Here is a 17,537-nt window from a genome sequence, read left to right on the forward strand (position 1 = left end):
GGCGCCGCCCACTGGAGCTCCGCTGTAGCTGCTGCCACCACCCCGCCGCGAGGTGACTTCCCGCGCCGCGCCCGCTGCCGCCCGCCGCTCCGCAGCCCGAGCCCCGCAGGTAAGCGCCCGGACGGCTGTCCAGGCCGAGCGGCTGGAAGGCTGGGGGACTCGTGTCCAAGTCCCTCTCCACCCGGGCAAGTCACTTGCGGGGCGACGACTCGGGTTTTGAAACGTCCCCTGTGGCTGGGGGGTGGGGGCTCAAGGTCGCTTCCCCGCGATCGTGCCAACCGCGGCCTCCGCGCGCCTCAGTCTCCGCATCCGTGCAATGGGGTCGCCCCTCTGTGTCGCGCCCTGAGGGTCCAATGCCCCAGTACCGCCCTCCTGCGTGGCCTCCGGGGACAGGGCTCGGCCCTTGGCGTCTTGCGTCCCGCCCCTCCCCACTCCCCGGCCAGGACGCGGCGCGGCATCGCCAGTCCTGGGCCGGGACGACACAACCCCGGCGACCACTAAAAGGGAAGATGGCGTCGGGCACCTGTCCCCGTCGAGAGCCCGGCCCCGCACACCTGCGGAAGGGCAGGAGCAAGGCCTCGTTACGGGGCGCGGGGAAAGTCCGGAACGGGAACTTGCACGCGGAGCCCGGCGCCACCTGCCCGCGCCCCTGCGCTGGTGCCCCGCGGCCCGGTGCGGCCCCAGGTCGTCGGCCCGGCTCCCTTCGTCTGGAGCGGGTGTTTGAATGGCCGCGGGCGCGCTCCCTGGGGTGGCCCGGCCATCACCAGCCCTGGGTGGGGCAAAGTGGTGTCATTTTCCCGGTCGGCCCCAGCCCTCTGGATGCCGATCGCTTTGTGAACCGTTAATTGCTGCTCTAATTGCCCCTGAGTGAGCCCCCCGCGGCGGCACGTCGTTGTTGTTGTCGTCCTCGCTCCTGCTGCTGTAACATTGTTCCGACTGGGGCCTGGGAGAACGCGGGCTGTCAGGCTCTTCCCGCCTGGGGAAGCGCTTAACTTCTGCGGAGCCCGAGTCCTCATTTCAGACAGAGAAACTGAGGCTTAGGTCCCAGGAGAGACACAGATGCTTGAGCTGTCCAAAAGCTCAGAACCCTTTCGTGCAGGCCAAGCCGAACCTCTCCTGTGTGGCCTTGGACAGGCAACTCCACCTTTCTGCCCCTCAGTTTCTTGGTTCTGTAAAGTGGGTCCCTGGGCTCCTGGCTGGATGTGAAGAACACTCGATCCAAGTGGCTTTTAGAGCTTCTGTAGCGTTCCTCGCTTACCCTGTTTCTGCTTCGTTTGCACTGCCTATGGAGTAGGTCTCAGGAGCCACCTGGACCTTGCCTTTGTTGGTCCTGTTTTCCAAATAGTCCCTAAAGTGTGGCCAGGGAGGGTTGCTAGAGCTGCATTCCAGTGTCCTGCCCTAAGAGGTGTTCACACAGGTCTTCTCACCCTGCCTTCCCCATATCTCACTGTTCCTCTCTTCCCTCTGGATTCTCTAGGATTTGGGGATTTCCATCCGTCTTACTCCGGTTTCTCTTTTTCCTTTGGTTTCTCTTTTTCCTTTGGTTTCTCTTTTTCCTTTCCTTCAGACTATGAAGCCTAAGATGTCCTTGAACTTGGCATTCCTCCTGCCTCAGAGGAATCCCCCCAAACTGAATCTTAGTCTGTTTTCTAAAGACTTGTTTGTTTGGCTGCAGAACTGGGGTTTGATCTCAGAGCCCCAGGCTTACAGGCAGGCACTCTCTTAGTTTTTTTTTTGTCACTAACACAATACCTTAGATCAGGTCGAAGTTACAAAGGACTTTGTTTGACTCAGAGTTGGGGTGTATAATACAAGGTGGAGGGGCACATCCACGATGATATAACTGGAGGCTCAGGCCTCAGGTGGCAAGAAACACTGGAGTACGTGTGGTGTCTCTGCTCTCTTGTAAAGCCACCAAGCGTGCAGTCACAGGGCTCCCTCTCTGAAGATCTTATCTAATCTTAACACTGGTTGGTGTAAATTTCCACACCTTAATTCCTTGTGATGGGGATTAAATGTAAACACAGGAGGCCTTGGGGGGAACTCAAACCATATCAGAACCACACTTCCATCTTCTGGAAGGTTCTCCATAAGCTTTGTCAATGTTTTGATTTACAAGTTTGTGTCCTTTCTCCCTCCTTTCCTCCTTCCTCACTTTGGAGGTACTGCTACTTGCACTCAGGCCTGCACCTTGAGCCTCTCCACCAGCCCTATTTTTGTGAAGGGTTTTTCCAGATAGAGTCTCTTGAACTATTTGCCTGGGCTGACTTCAAACTTCAATCCTCCTGATCTCTGCCTCCAGAGTAGCTAGAATTACATGCGTGAGCTTTCTTTCTTTATTTATGAGACATGGTCTTGCTATGGCCTTGAACTCGTGATCCTCCTGCCTTAAACTTCCAAGCAGCTGAGATTATAGATTTCACTTGCCAGGTGAGACTGGCTTCTAGAGCCTGGGCTGTCAGCCCATACCTGAAAATGCAGAATATCTTCTTTCTTTTTTTTGCAGTACTGAGGTTTGAGCTAGGCCTCTTGCTTGCCAGGCAGGCACTCTACCGTTTGGGCTGCAAACCTCCAGCCCTTAAGACATCTAAAGTTGATTTTTGCTGTGCTGGGAAGGAACCTAGGACCTCTGAGCATGGTCTACCACTGAACTACATCACCAGTGGTGGTGGCCTTTTTTGGTGGGGACAGTCTCAGCAGGGGTATTTCTCCTAGTACCAGGCACACTGTGAGGCCTTCCATGAGGTAGTGTGAGGCTTGAAACAGATCATTGGAGTGATGCAGCCCAGGCCTTAGGTGTCTGGCTGGCTTCACACCCTTTGCTGTCTCTGCTCAGTTGCCACTGCCTCTGAGGAGTCTTCCCTGACTACTCTTTCTCAACACAAAGGCCTCCCTCTCGCCAGTTCCTGTCCTTAGCCCTTGTTTACTGATGCTAAGACTATCTGAAATGGTCTCACATTTGTGTCCTGACCTACTAATTTGCCAGCTCAGTGAGTAAAGGGACATCAAACAGTAGTCCCCTGGTGCCTGGACACTTGAAATGACTTGAGCCAGATGGAGGGGCTACACTGGTGCTGATCACTGTAAGCCTCACTGCTTAGTTGGTACATGGAAATGATTTGGATTCACTGAGGTGCCAATGTACCAGAGATCATGACTTACAGACCACTTTCTTTCTTTCTGGTCCCCTTTGTCCAGTAAGTGGCAGGGGACATAGTTGGAGGGTCCCATTTACTGGGTGAGGGCGGTGTTTTCCCCTTTCCCTGGAAGGCACCCATTGTTGAAGAACCTGTAAGTTTGGACATTTACTGGCTTCTTGCTTCTCCTGTGGTGGACTTGGTGGATCCCAGCAGAGTCCATCTGTTTTTCTCTCCACCCAGAACAGTTCGGAGCAGTTTTGAGGAAACTCTGAACGATGCTCAGGTTTTGTTGTTGCGGGTTTTGTTGTTGCGGCCACCGGGAGGCCAGCAGTGGGTCTGGACTGGACACGTGTGGCTGCTTCCTCACCTTCCCTTTGTCCTGCCCTGGATGGTTGGGGCCCGGCTCTGGGGGAAGTACAGAATGTGAGCAGATAAGGCCATGGCCCAAGTTCCTCCTTGGCCCTGAGGCAAGGCCAGGCGGCAGAGGGAGAGGGGCAGGCGAGGTGGCCAGGGCACGGGCGGCACGGAGAGGGCAGCTGATTTGCCTAGTGTCAATATTAGGATGTGACAATACAAAACACCCGCGGGGCGCTAACCTGCCAAGCAAACCTGTTTTTCTGGAGATGGGAGAAAACTTGGCGCCCAGTTACCCAGTCTGAGAGGAGGTGCTGGCCCAGAAGTGCAGAGACAACAGAGAAGCCACCCGGGTTGATGGGGGACCCTGGGATTAGGATCTTTTAAGGTCCAGGACAGCCAGTGTGTTTTTTCCCCTATGCAAGTTGGCATTTGTGCTTCTAGCTTGCAGCTCAGGCTCTGCATTGATGCAAGCTGAATCCAGACCTTGGTGCATTGTGAAGACACCTGGGGCTGGCTCATAGAATGAATGAGCCGTTAGTGAGCGCTTACTGCATACCATGCATACAGCTTCAGAGGGCTCTCCCTCCTGCCCAAAGTGGGTATGTTTGGTCCCCTCATGTTCACCGTTTCAAAGAGAACCATCAGGTTACCAGCTACCCTCCGCTTCCTTTGGGCCCTTGTTCTACAGGTGGCTGGGCAGAGAGACAGGTAAACAGTTAACAAGGCCAAATGCCCAATCCAGGTTGGCTGACTCAGGTGCTAGGACAACAGGGACTAGGAGTGTTAGTTAAGGCTGCCCTGGGGAGGTGGGGAGGAAGTGACTTCTGGCCAGGCCGAGGGAAGGGCAAGTTCCCCAAGCCTGCCTGTGGAGTGTTGGAGGCAGAAAGGGGGAGTAAGGGATTGAGGGGAGACCTAAAAATTGTCTGAGAGGAAGGAGAAGACCTGTGCTCAGCAAGGCACAGTCCTTATTACTCAGGCCTGAACATTCTAGAATTTACTGTAAATACATGCTTTTTGGGGGTGGGGTGGGACTGGGTTTTGAACTCAGTGCTTCACACTTGCAAAGCAGGTGCTCTACTGCTTGAGCCACACCTCCAATACAAGCTTTTGAAACTTATAAACTAGGACCCAGATAGGATCTTATGCTTTGTACTTCATTAATGGGGACAGAAAAGGCAGTGTTCCCCTTTTTTGTGGTTATTTCAAACTCAGTGGAGAGAATTATTAAGCTGTTAAACTTCCTGTGCTGATTGGCGCGTACTTTAGATTTTTTGGGGGGTGCTGAGGATGGAACCCGGGGTCCTGTACATGCTGGGAAAGTGCCCTACCCTGAGCTCCACCCCAGCCCAAGATTGGAGCAGGAAAGAACCCCTGTCCCCCTGACTCCTGTTGTACAAATGAAGAACGGGGCCCAAGGGATTTGGCCAAAGTTGCCAGACTCCAGGGTCCAGCTGGCCAGGTCCCCTTGGCAAGGCCAGTCCCAGCCACGGGTCTGGGTCCTCCCAGCGTGGGGGAGCATCATTGATGAGAGAGACAGACTTTAAAGCAAACACTTGGACCTTCTGCTGCCCCGTGCCTGCAAAAGGAAACAGAAACCTTCCTTGTCAGTGTGGGCACGCTCTCCATCCAGCCCTGGACACAGGCACAGACGCACTGTGTGCAGGCTCGCTGGGGTCTGGGGAGAGGCAAACTGGAGAGCTAAGCCACCTCTCTGGCTTGCCCCTCAATGCTTTTAGAGTCTGTCACTCTGAAAGCATTGTGGGGGTGTCCCTTTACTTCCCAGGACTGAAAGAAGAGGAGGCAAAGGGCTTGACTTCTGATTAGTCCCCAAAAAGGTTCTGGGTTAGATGGCAAGTGGTAATAGTAACAGCAATAATAGTAACTGTCACCGCTTGAGGGGTTGAGGGGTCCCTGGGCGTCCCAGCTTCCATGCAAAATCACCAGGACTTAGATCCACATGAAAAGCTTTTCAAGGTGTCTCACAACCAGGACTCACAAGCTGGATGTTTTTAGCAGGGATTTATTTTAGAATAATAGGGTTAAAGTAGGGAGAAATGGGGGGAGGAGGAAAAACATTTCCTGCCCCCCCCCAGGAAATGGGAGTGAAAACTCAAATTGATGGCATTTATCTGTGGCCTTTATGTTCCGAGCTGAGGAAATACATTGTCTTGTCTCTGTAGCACTTAATTATTAGGCGGTGGGTCTGGGTACCCAAGATGGGTGCTGTTTATTATTCTCAAACACGGACAGGGAATGTAGGCCTACATTCCAGGGCCACAGGGGTGGTTCAGGACTTCCTTCTGCAGGACCCGCCTTGCCGTTTCCTGTCTCCAGCCTTTAAGGAGCCTCGCAGCTTCTTCACATCTCAGAGGGAAGGCGATGCACCCCCACCGCCACCCCCAGGCTTCCTGCTCTCCTAACTTCACCTCTGAAAGGAGGTAGGAGGGGAGCTTGCTGCTCTGGTTTTTCAGTTTTGACTTCCTGGTTCTAATGTCTGGTCCTTTTAATGTTTACTTAAAATACCAATTTCCCTGTCACTTCGCCGGTGTATCCTGCCTCACTACAGGGGTTCAGCATTTTGGATCAGTTAACCCTTCCCACACCCCACGCTTAGGTCATATTCTTACCCTGTGAGCAGTGGAGGAAATGAGTGGGTCAGAGAGGTGCGGTGGCCAGGATGGGTCATGGGATGATGGCTGGGGTGAGGGTTGAGGACAGAAGGACTTGGGTACTCTTCGTCAGACATTCAAAATTACCTGTAAAACCTAACGTTCCCACCCCATAAATTCCACTGCCTCTTTCAAGGTCACCACTCAGTGTCCTTCTAGGTCTTCCATGCGTTTCCATTCACATATAATACACCCGTACTCGACAGGGGAAATGAGTATTTGCGCCCATGGCATCGCTGAGAAACAGTTGTCCCTTGTCACTCAGCCTGCCTTTCCTCCTGGTCCCCTCTCTTGTACCTCGACCTCAGGGCAGTGCGCACAGCGGGGGCTGGCTTCCTGGGAGTTTTTGTTCACCGAATCCAGGCTGGTCCTGATTTTTCTGTATTAAAACCATCCCAGGTGTTTGAGTTTTCACTTGGCCAGGTTATCCCGTCTGCTCCTCAGCAGCCCCAAGAGGTCAGAGTTACGGAGCAGGAAGCTGAGACACAGATGGCTTTCCCGAGCTCGGCGGGCTCTCTGGCCCCGAGTGCGGAGTGGGCTTTGCCGCGGACCGGGCGCCCCGCCTCCCCGTGACGTCATCAGGCAGTGGGTGTGGTCTCGATGGGTTTCAGGGGAAACGGAGCTCCGAGCGCCCTGAGCCGGGCGGTGGGGAGGCCTTGGCTTGCCCGGGGCGGGCAGCGCCCCAGCCGATGGGACCGAAAGCGTCCCCTGCTGGGGAGGCAGAGGCCACCTCTCAGGAGGCGCATTTGTGCCCAGGTTTGCGTGGGGTTTGCTAGACGAGGGAGGGGAGCCAGGGAAAGCTTGCTGAGAAGCTGGGCATGGCACGGCGGGATCTTTCCCACCATGGTCACTGCGTGATGCGGGACTAATGGCACCCACCATCGCCACAGGCGAACCCTGGAAGACGTGCACAGGTGCGCGCCGTTTGGATTGGGTTTCACCGCAGGGGGCTCAGTACCGAAACTGCCCACCGGTGAATTCCCTGCAAACTGATCGGCACCGCAGGCTTCAGAATGAGACTTTAAGGTCAAGGAATGTCCTGTGAGTATCAAGCCGCATTGCTGGTCAGACTCGTTTCTCAGGGCTAGTGGTGGCAGGACTGAGTGGCCCGTGCCTGCAGGGGTCCTTTCCAAGCCGCCACGCCAAGTTACCCAACATCACTAATTCACAGGCACAGGGAAAATCCACCTTTTTATGAGAGAACTTCCTTTTCGCCCTCTCTCTTCCTTCCTTTTATCCAGTTGTTTTTCTATCACTATGGGAAGTGAGCCCCTCCCACCCCCCAAACAAGCTATTTTGGACCGGGGGCTGGAGCCTGAGGGGAGCGGGGAGGGAAGGGGTTGTGTGCTTTGGGTTTCCTGAAATAAACTTTTAAGACAGGCATCTCTGTTTTCCCCACACTCGAGTCTTTAACAAGTACATTTGCCTTATGTTTGAATTGTTGCCAGCCCCATGCATGAAAGTAAAATGACATCACAACAGCATATATGGCAAAAACATGAAGCGTCCTTCCCATGATCACCGCTGAGCCTCTTTCCCACCGCCTTCCTCCTTTGAGAGGTGGGTGGGTCTGTGTCCTTTTGTCAGTTCTGCAGGTACCTGCAGGGTCTGTACGGGATACACTCCTAGGGCTCAGAGGGGATGTGTGTGTGTGACTTTGGTAGCCCCCGGTTTTCAAGGATCTCTCAGAACTTGCCTGTTCACCTTGGAGTGTGGGGACCCTGGTCACTGGGTCTCTCAGTCCCTTCTGAGTCTGTTAATTCAGTTACCCAGCTTTAATGGAGGCCCAGCTGGGGGCAGAAAGTAGACCACAGTGTTACCTTTTAATCCTTTCAGCAGCTCTGGGGTGGTGCTGTTTTTTGTGCAGGAGATCAGCAGGGCTCTGAGAGGTTAGGTGACTAGTCTGTGGCCACACAGCAGTAGCAGAGCTGGGACTGGAGCTTACTGCTGGCTCGCTGCAAGATCCAGACTTTGCCTGTGTCCTCCCCAGCTATTGTCCAGAGTCAGGCAGGTGACTGAGAGGGGCTTGGGGGAGGTCCAAAGGAGACCACCAGGGAGTGGGGACCCAGCTCACTCTTGCTGTGACCCCAGTCCAGTCTGGGCCCTTCTGTCCTCAGTTTGCATGTCTGTAAAATGGGGAAGTGCTTTCCCAGGACTGGGTGAGGTATGATACAAAGGGTGTCCCAGGAACCTACTACACCGGCCAGATCTGTCCTGGCTCCAGGGAGGGATCTTGTCCTGGCCAAGTGGATGGTCATGTAGGTGGCCACAGAGCTGGTCACCAAATACAGCCTGGCCTGTGGGATCCTCCTCCCCCATGATCCTGACAAGACCATGGGTGTGGTGCTGTGTGTGCAGGTTGGATTTGCATCCTACTCGGGATCCCTGACTGGCGTCGGGTTTTTCCACTGTGAGCACAGAAGACCCAGCGTGGCCCTCAGCCTGGCTGAGGATGTAGTAGGCGGGTCTTCCTGTCACCAACGGACTCAACTACTTTTTGCAAATTTGCTGGAAAAAACAAATTCTGATGCTAAAAAATCAGTCCAGTTTCCTGGGTCTGCAGCTTCAGTGACCTCATGTTGAGTCTTCTGGGTTCTACTTGGCTTTTATTTATTTGTTCAACAAACACTTTCTGCTTCATGCTGTGAAGTGGGAGCCAGAAACTTTCAGCATTTCTGTCTCTAAGCCACTCACTCTGTGTCTGGACCACTGATGCAGATCACATCATTTCTGCCTCTCAACAGCTGTGGGAAATAGAAGTTACTACTCTCTCCATTCTAGAGTGAGGGCACATGAGGCACAGAGAGGTTAAGTAACCTGCCCAAAGACCAGCAGCCTGGTTCCAGAGCCCATGCTCTGAACCAGCAGACATGAAGAAACAGAGCCACAGCCAGTACGGTTGGTTAGAGGTAGAGGGACGTAGAGACAGGGCTGTGGGGACTCAGAGGGTCTGAGCAGGTGACACCTGGGCTGAGTTCTTTAGGGGACAGTAGGAATAAGCCAGTCGGCTGAGGGTGCCCAGGTAGTGGGTGCTGCACGTGAAAAGCCCAGAGGCATGGCATGCCCTGGCACAGTTGAAGGAAACGCATCTTCCTCAGTGTGGCTAGGGAAGGGTCCAAGATGGCCCTTCAGCAGGTGTGGGCCCACACTCATGGAGGCCCTGGGAGAGCTGGTAGAGTGGCTCATGTGGTAAGAGCTCCTGTCTAGCAAGCCTGAGGCCTTGAGTTCAAGCCCCAGTGCCACCCAAAAAAAGGGAAGGTGTGGGGAGCCACAGAACCGAGGGGGTCAGCCCTGAGGCTCCTCCTGGTGGAGGTTGGATTAGAGTGAGCCCAGCAGGAGTGGGAGCCAAGCTACAGGTGGTCAGGGCTGGGTTCCTCCACTTGGGGTGGCTGGGAACAGGAGGGGGCTACTGCAGGGACCCTTCCGGGCAGGGACTCCTCCCAGCCCCTGGACCACATGTGTTTGCCCACTGGGGTCTGGAGCCCCAGGGCCAGCCCCCCTGACAGGTGATGGAGGATGTCTGAACCCGAGGCTGGGTCCTGGGAAGGTTTAGTCCTGGCTTGACAATGTCAGAGTACCAGCCTGGAAGAGGAGCCCCCCACCCCTCCAGATTGGGATCACCGTCCCCATTCGACCACAGAGGGAAACCGAGGCCTAGGGGTGGAAAGGATGGGTGTTTGGGTTAGGATGTTAACGAAGGTGAGAGTGGCCTCTGCCCTAGGCCCTCCCAACTGGGAGGTTGGTGGGGTCCCAGAGGATCCTGAAGGAAGGCCCACCCTGCTCTCTCAGGAGTGGGGTCCTCTGGGTTGGGAACAGCTCCTTGTGGAAGTGGACTCCGAGGTTTGTGGGGAGGGGAAAGGGAGGAGACAGATGCAAATGTGACTGGGGCTGCTTTCCCTGGTAAATGATCTTTGCATACACACACCCCCTTCCTAGACCCTGAGCGCAGCTGAGGCTCTGGACACAATTCTTTAAATGTCACTTCTTTGGTTTTTTGAGACAGGGGTTTGCTGTGTAGCCCAGGCTGGCCTCAAACTTCTACCTCATCCTTTTCCAGAAGTGGATTACAGCATAAACATGCATGCACACACACACTGGGCTTCTCGTCTGTAAAACAAACTAAAACATCACAGCCACAAAAACGTGTCTCTCTCTCTCCATTTAGCTGGGTCTTTCACGTTCTTTAATGGACTTCAGATTTTTCTGCATGAAGTTTTTTTTTCATCTTTTACTATGTTAATCTCTGACCAAAAATCTATTTTTGTCTTTACTGTAAAATCATCTTTATTGTTTATTTGGCAGACTGGGGTTTGTAGACACTAAGTGTGCTCTGTACCACTTGGAGCCTCTTTTGCTGCAGTTTCTTTTTCAGGTAGGGTTTTGCCTGGGCCAGCCTGGTGCCTCCATACTCCTGACCTGTGCCATCATGTAACTGACATGACAGGCACACATCACCCTACTAGCTTATTGGTTGAGATGGGGTCTTGCTAACTTTTTGCCTGGGCTAGGCTTGAGCCATGATCCTTCTCATCTCGGACTTTCAAGTAACAGATTACAGGGGTGCCACCACGCCCCGCCAGTGAAGCTGTCTTTACTTTCGACTGTATATTGTGGTCCACGCGCAGGCTTGCTACTGCTTTTTGTACATTGATTTTCGTATCCATGGCACTGCCTGTAGGTGCCTGTGGCTCTCCTTGATTTTCTGCATAGATGTTCTGCTAACCTCTTGGGGTGGCCTGGGTGGGGGTACCCTGTGTCGCTCTTGGTTTAATTCCTTTTCTTCACTGTTGAGTGTCCTCAAGCTGAAGATGCCCAGAGACACCAATGTGGACCTTCTGGCCCCCTCCCGCCTCATGTATGAGCACCTGTGTCCCCCACACTTCTCTCCTACTTTTTCAGCAGTGACAGCATAGCAACATGGATGGTCAGACTGCTGGCTGAAGATGGCGTCAGCGCTCAAAGGGGCCCCTTGGCCACTGGCCAGTGCCGGAGCTGGCTTCTAGGAAGTACACGTTTGGTCTGAGAAAAGGGGTGCTCAGTGTCAGCACACCCCATGATAAGGTGGACCCATCTGGTCTGCCAGGATGGCTTCCAGCCATGCTGGCTCTGTCCCCTGTGTGCTTTTTTCTTTTGGCAGTACAGGGCCTTGCCTGCGCTCCCATAGGAGCCATGCCGCCTGCCCATCTCCCCACAGTGCTCTCTAAAGCGTGGATGTCTTTACATTGCACATCCATCTCGGCTTCTCTCTGGTTTTTGAACTGCTGCCAGAAGCTAAGTTCAAGAGTTTTGCACTTAAAAGGAACGGTGACTTTGTTGGGTACACAAATGCCACTGGGAACTTCTGTGTCCTGGCCTGATGCTTTGGGGAGCACCTCTGACCTTGTAGCTTTTAAAGCTTTGCCTGCAGGTGTACTCGGCAGGTGGTAGCCCCTTCCCCTGCACTAGGGCTGACAGTTCTGCCTGCGGGTGAAGGTGTCACCTGTCAGGTGCAGCTGTGGGCCCTTTGTGGCTTCTGTGGCTATGTTTACATCTGATCCCTTCAGCTTGGCTCCTGTAAGCCGGTGGGAACAGATGTGAACTTCTGTCTCCTCTTAGGAAAGAAACGGCCACTTCTTTGTTGAGACACAAGTTCTGGATGATGATTCGTTTTCTTTAGTCCTGGAAGGAAGAGCAATGCTGTCCCTCAAAGCCTAGAGTGTGTCACCCCCCCCATGCCTTCCATGACTGGCTGATGTCACCACGTGCGTACCTGTCTCCTTGACTACTTGCTTTGGGGGCTTGTTGTTGACAGTGGCTGCCTCAAATCAACCCCGAGACATCTGAAGGTTCCCCCTTACGTTCCTGCTCCTGGAATCCCTGCTTGGACTTTGCATTTCCAGCCAGATTCTTAATGCTGAGAGCAAGTAGTAAGCACACATTTTTGTGTTTAGCCTCAGGGTGTCCCCAGGAGGGTCATCCAGTACACGTGCCTCAGTTGGTCCACTTCAGGAATGGCATTGGTGCAGGACTTCTGGTTCCTCTTCATTCAATTTCAGTGACCTGGGATAGGGCTGGGGGTTCGGCTCAGTGGTGGAGCATTTGCCTACCATGTGAGAGGCCCTAGGTCCCATCTCTGGCACCACAAAAAAATATTGTTTTAGATCCAGGATTAAAACAAACAAACAAAAAACAGGATAAGCCAGGCTTGGTGGCATGTGTCTGTGGTCCCAGCTACTTGGTTGGCTGAGGCAGGAGAGTCACTTGAGCCCACGAGTTCAAGACCAGCCTGGAGGGCTGCTGAAGTGTCTCAAGTGATAGAGTGCCTGCCTAGAAAGCGTGAGGTCCTGAATTCAAACCCCAGTGCTGCCAAAAGAAGGAATAAAAAAAGACCAGCTTGGATAACAGCGAGATCCCATCTCCAAAAGAAAAAAAAAAAAAAATCCAGGCTGACGATAATAATGATTTTGAAGTATAGGTTGAGTGTCCCTAAACCAAGAATCACAAATGCTCCTAAATTCAAAACTTTGAGCATCAACATGACACAAGTCTGATTGTGAAACTGTTCCACATATAAAATTATTTTTGAATTTTGTGTAAGATTTTCTTCAGCCTGTGTGCACACATAGGGTGTGTTGGATTCCACGGTTAGACTTTACTCCCAACCCTATCTCATTTCGTCCCACCTCATTATGTATATGCAAATATTCCAAGATCTGAAAAAAAAATAATCGGTTCTGGTCTGGATACTCAGCCTGTACGTTGTCCCGCTGGCATGTGCCAGGCTCTATTCAGAGAGTTGTGGGGGGGGCACGTTCTTTATTTGATCCCCCCAGAAGCCCAGTGCAGGGGGCTCATACCATCAAATCCAGTTTGCAGATGGAGAAACTGACACACAGCTACCACCTGGCTGAGCTGGGGGGTGAGCTGGGCCGTTAGAATCCCCAGCCACGTTGTCATCATCGGGCTACTCTGTACCTGGGCTGCTAGTTGCGTGTGGGATGCGTGGTGGCGAATCACTGCAGAACCCTACCCAGCCATCGTGAGCGGTGACGTGGGGTTCACCATCGCAGGAGTCTAGGAAGGCCTGTGGCTTCAAGGAATGGGAAACTCAGTGAGTGGGGCTTTGGACCCATCAGGGTTTATTTTCTTACACACAGGTGGGCAATGGCTTGAACCCTTCCAGTTGTTTGGCGAAGCCATCAGACCCAGGCTTTCTCACCTCTCAGTCCTGTCTTGAGCTCGGAGCCTTCTTGGCCTTTCTACGGAGCATTCCTTCCTGCTTTGGGATCAGGGTCTTCAAAGGAGAAGGAACAGGAGGCCTGTGGTCTGCTTCAGGAGGAGGGTTCTAGTTTGGCGCTCTGGCAGAAGTGGGGGGCAAGAGGAGGGCAGACATATTTGGCTTCTGAGGCTGCTTCTGAAGCCTCCCAGTCTCCTTCAGCTTCAAGTACTCAGTATGCCAAAGTGCTTACTTTGGGAGAATTGCTGGGAGAGCCCCAGCGGGCCCCATTGCATAGTTCCAGGGGTCGAGTCACACACTCTGCCTGTTTCCCCCAGAGAAGAGATGTCGGAGGCAAGACCCATCACCAGGGACCTCTTCATTGAGACCCTCCTGTATGAGCAGCTCCCCGGACCTCCGTTGGCTGCAGGGGTTTCCAGCATGACAGAGTCCTTGGGGACCTTGGACCTCATCCACTGCCTCGAGGGCAGGTAGGGTCGCTGTCCAGTGCCCTGTGGGCCTTGTGTGCTGTAGGGGACCTCCTACATCCTACAGGTGGCCTCTCTAGGAACATCCTCCAGGATGGGATGTTCTCCACGTGGGCAGTTTCCTTTGGCTGTGTGTGGGGGGGTTCCCATGTTCAGATAGCTCACAGAGGGACCCCCACCCAGTACCCATGTAGCAGGTTCCCAGTCCCAAGACGGACCATGGGCACTGGCCACCAAAATGGTTCAAGCATTTGACCTTAAGGAGCTGGAATGGAGGCCTCTGAGCAGATGAGTTTCAGACTAGACAAGAAATGCTGGAGAGCCATGCAGGTCCTGGCCCTGCCAAGGCACTGATCAACTGAGGAATCACTGAGACAGAAAGAAGGAATTCCCCTAGGACTGACAGGGCCGCGGGAGGCAGAGGGTGGGGACATGCCCGTGTTAGTGTCAGCTCACTGCAACATGACCTCACTGTGTCTGCCCAGCCTTCCCCTGCTGGGGGTGTGCACAGTGGCCTTCTGCTTGTACAGGTGAGGAAAGAGAAGGTCCAGCACCAGCTCAGGCTCCTCAGTACCCCCCACGCCCACCCATCCCCCAGTTTGAGGACAACAGCCAGATGCCAACTCAGCCATGGCTAGTCCTGCCCAGGGCTGGCAGGTCAGTGCCTGGTTCTAGATGTTTCCCTTCTGCTTTGGGGTTCACAGTCGTTAAGATCCTGGCTGTAGGGATTAGACTCCTCCTCCCGCTCCCTGCTCCATTCCTGGGGGAGAGGGGCTTTAAGCCTGGGGAAGTGTTTTCCTGAAGTTCCACGGGGTAGTGATAGAGGTGAGACATGACTTCCAACCTGTTTTCCAGACAGCATTCCCTATACCCCTCCACCCCCAGAATAAGGGCCACACATGGGGACACTGGGCAGGCTGGGCAGGCAGTGCAGGAGGCCAGGCTGGGTGGGGCATCTGAGCCTGTGGGCCCTGAGCTGCTCTGCTAGGGATTTCCGGGAGCTGCTGAGTCAGTGGGGCGGAGTGTGTGGGCAAACCCCAGGGTGCAGGGCTGAGCCAGGGAGGGGCACCAGAGGAGGGAGACTTGGTCTCTGTGTGTTGTACACATACATATGTGTGTCTGCCCCAGGGACCTCTTAGGTCTCCATTCCGAGAGGGTGCTGAGAAGGGTGTTTTCAAAATCGGGGACCAGGAACGAAGTTACAGAGTCCCTTCAAAGGAGGACGGTAAAATGAGCCAGTTTCAGCAATCCAGGGGCTCAGAGCACTCCCAAACCTGCCTCTCCCTATGGTCCATCATTCCAACCAGAGCCCATGAGGCCTCTCCCAGGGTTCTCCAGGGAAACTTGGGGCACTCACGTTCTGGGGGTGCAGGCAGGTTCACAAGCTGTCCAGGCACTGATGTGGTGTGTTCTCCACTGGAGGCAAAGCAAGTTGGCAGGGCAGAGACAGGCACCCCAGCAGTTCCTCTGCAAGCCTGCAGCCTGTCCTGCACTTCAGAGTTCACCCGTGGACAGGAGGGACACAGGAAGGCTTGCTGCTGGTCCCCAGTATCATACTGTCCCTTGCCTTGCCTTGGGCCACCTCCAGCCCCACAGGAACCATGGCTGGGTGGGTGGTGTGGCCTTCCCAGTGCAGCCACACCCAACTTCCCAGTGCTCTCCCTGCAGTAACCAGATGGCCCTGCGGCTAGCCTCCATTGGTGATGAGATGGACCTGCGTCTCCGGAGCCCTCGTCTGGCCCAGCTGCCTGGGATGGCCATGCACAGGTAACCAGGCCTGTGCCCTGCCCAGTGCTTCTGCACCTGGGGAAGGGACCCTGGGTAGGCTAGTGGAGGTCCAGAACCTAGCACAGGGCTGGGCTCAGGAAGGAAATGACCCCCACACTCCCAGCAGGCCTGGGAGCCCTGGCCCTGAAGGTGACCTCTGCCTTGGCAACAGACCAAGCAGCACCCAAGGCTTTCCTGTTCCTCCTAATTGAGCCAAGATGGTGTGATTCCAAAGGGTCTTGGTTTACAGGGCAATGTGGGGTGACAGTGCAAATCTCAACTTAGGAGGTGGGTGCCAACTGGTCTCCCTGGGGACAGAAAGTGCTGGCAGCGACTTGCAGAGGGCCTGTGGAGTGGGGGTATTCCATAATCCAGCTCTGAGTAGGACCAAAACTCCCTCGGCCCACAGACAGGTAAGGGAGAAAACAGGAAATCAGAATGAATTTAACAACCACAAACCGCCCATGGAGAGATGCCCTCCTGGGTGGAAGCGCCAGGGGAAGGGATGAGAGAAAGGTCTGTGCTACCTCCCACCCCTGACCTCCTGTGATGGGTCAGCACACGTGATCCATCTCTGCCTGCTCCTACAGTAACAGCCTTCTCTACCTCCATGTCTTGCAGCTTGGCCCTCACCTACAGCCAGACAGGTGTCAGGGGAGTTCTCAGAAACTTCATCCATGGTCTCACTCACCTCTGGGAGAACATGAGGTCCTGGAGACTCCCAACCCCTAGCACTTGGGTAAGCCTCGAGGCCCCTGCCTGAGTGGGCAGCCTGGAGCTCCTTGGGGCACTTGGTCCCCACCCTCCATATCCTCTCTTGCTTTACCTGTTTGTTTCCACCTCTGGAAACAAAGGTTGCAGTGGCCTTTGGTGTGCGAGTCCTGGCCGATTGGTGGGTGGGTGGGCACAGAAAGGTGCCAGTGCACAGCCAACAGAGCTACTGGCCCTCCAGCTCCCCCTCTGCCTTGATCTCAGGGCTGCCTCCCCTGCTCTCTTTACCTCCTGAATGCCCTCATTCACTGGTCTCACCTTGTTCCCAGAGCCCCCAGTTCTGGGTGAGGTGCCTGTTTTGAGACCCCAGCTCCCTGGGCTCCCCCTGTACCCCATCCAACAGTCTGGGGGTCCTTACTGTCCCTTCTTGGTCCCACAGGTGTTCCCTGACCAGGTCTGCAGGCAGCTGCTGCCCTCGGTGCTGCTGGCAGTCCTGTTGCTTGGAGGCATCCTGCACCTGGTGCTGCAGTGAGGGGGGGGCTGGGGCAGGGCTGGCTGGTCCCTGCCCGTCAGCCTCCACCCTGGAGGTGGCCCATGCCTCCCCAGCTTTGTTCTTTTTAACTGTGGTGTTTGCCGACAATCCCTTTTTTTAAATATTTAAACTCAAGATAGTGCTGGGCCACTGCTGAGGTTTCATACCGGAGTTTTTTTTTTTTTTTTTTTTTTTTTTTAAGATAAATGAATTCATTATACCTCTGGGGCGTTACTGGCTGACTGTCCCTTTGAGGCTGGCTGGGCCGCTCTCTTGCCCCTGGCCACTCTGAAGGAGCTGCCTGCTCTGTGGGTGGTCCAAGGACCCGCGGGGGGAGTGCTGGTCACACCCCCGTGTGTGTTATGCCCATAGCAAAAAGAATCTACTGGATTAGATTTCTGAGGGGGGAGAGAGTTCAAATAAAATGCTGGTTTCCAGTCCATCTCAGACGCTCTGAGAGTTTGTGGCGCCGATGGGGACTGCTTGCCCAGCAGATCGAGGTGGAAAGTGGTGAAGCGCAGCCCTGCTCTTAGACCTGGGCCAGTCACCTCTCCACACCTGAAGAGCAAGAGTTCTATCCTGGGGTTTGCGGTTTGTGTCCCCAGTCCTGTTCTGCTAATGCTGAAGTCCTACGGGGAAGTCTCTCTACCTCCCTGCCATGTCCACTTCCTGCTGGAC

General features: G+C 54.3%; 1 protein-coding gene across 4 annotated transcripts; it reads left to right on the plus strand.

Annotated features, from left to right (window-relative positions):
• Bik (BCL2 interacting killer) lies at positions 1-17,301 on the plus strand. Of its 4 annotated transcripts, none has more exons than XM_074084630.1 (5): positions 1-109; positions 13,700-13,852; positions 15,518-15,616; positions 16,238-16,355; positions 16,767-17,301. In XM_074084630.1, exons 2-5 carry the CDS (start codon positions 13,707-13,709, stop codon positions 16,857-16,859), a joined length of 456 nt encoding a protein of 151 aa, XP_073940731.1. In that variant the 5' UTR covers positions 1-109; positions 13,700-13,706; the 3' UTR covers positions 16,860-17,301. The 4 variants fall into 4 exon arrangements, with proteins under 4 accessions (XP_073940731.1, XP_073940730.1, XP_073940729.1 ...); XM_074084629.1 differs by lacking the exon at positions 1-109 and adding an exon at positions 2,321-5,935; XM_074084628.1 differs by lacking the exon at positions 1-109 and adding an exon at positions 5,942-7,207.
• The last annotated feature ends 236 nt before the right edge of the window (positions 17,302-17,537 follow it).

The sequence above is a fragment of the Castor canadensis genome, chromosome 8, assembly GCF_047511655.1.
Source record: "Castor canadensis chromosome 8, mCasCan1.hap1v2, whole genome shotgun sequence".
In the NCBI taxonomy this organism is placed as follows: domain Eukaryota; kingdom Metazoa; phylum Chordata; class Mammalia; order Rodentia; family Castoridae; genus Castor; species Castor canadensis.

Bases quoted from the DNA above. Each gene is read 5' to 3' on its own strand.
- Bik (XM_020174186.2), top strand. From the start codon at position 15,162: ATGAGGCCTCTCCCAGGGTTCTCCAGGGAAACTTGGGGCACTCACGTT. The intron at 15,617-16,237 runs GTAACCAGGCCT...CATGTCTTGCAG, and splicing joins CCTGGGATGGCCATGCACAG to CTTGGCCCTCACCTACAGCC. The intron at 16,356-16,766 runs GTAAGCCTCGAG...TTGGTCCCACAG, and splicing joins TCCCAACCCCTAGCACTTGG to GTGTTCCCTGACCAGGTCTG.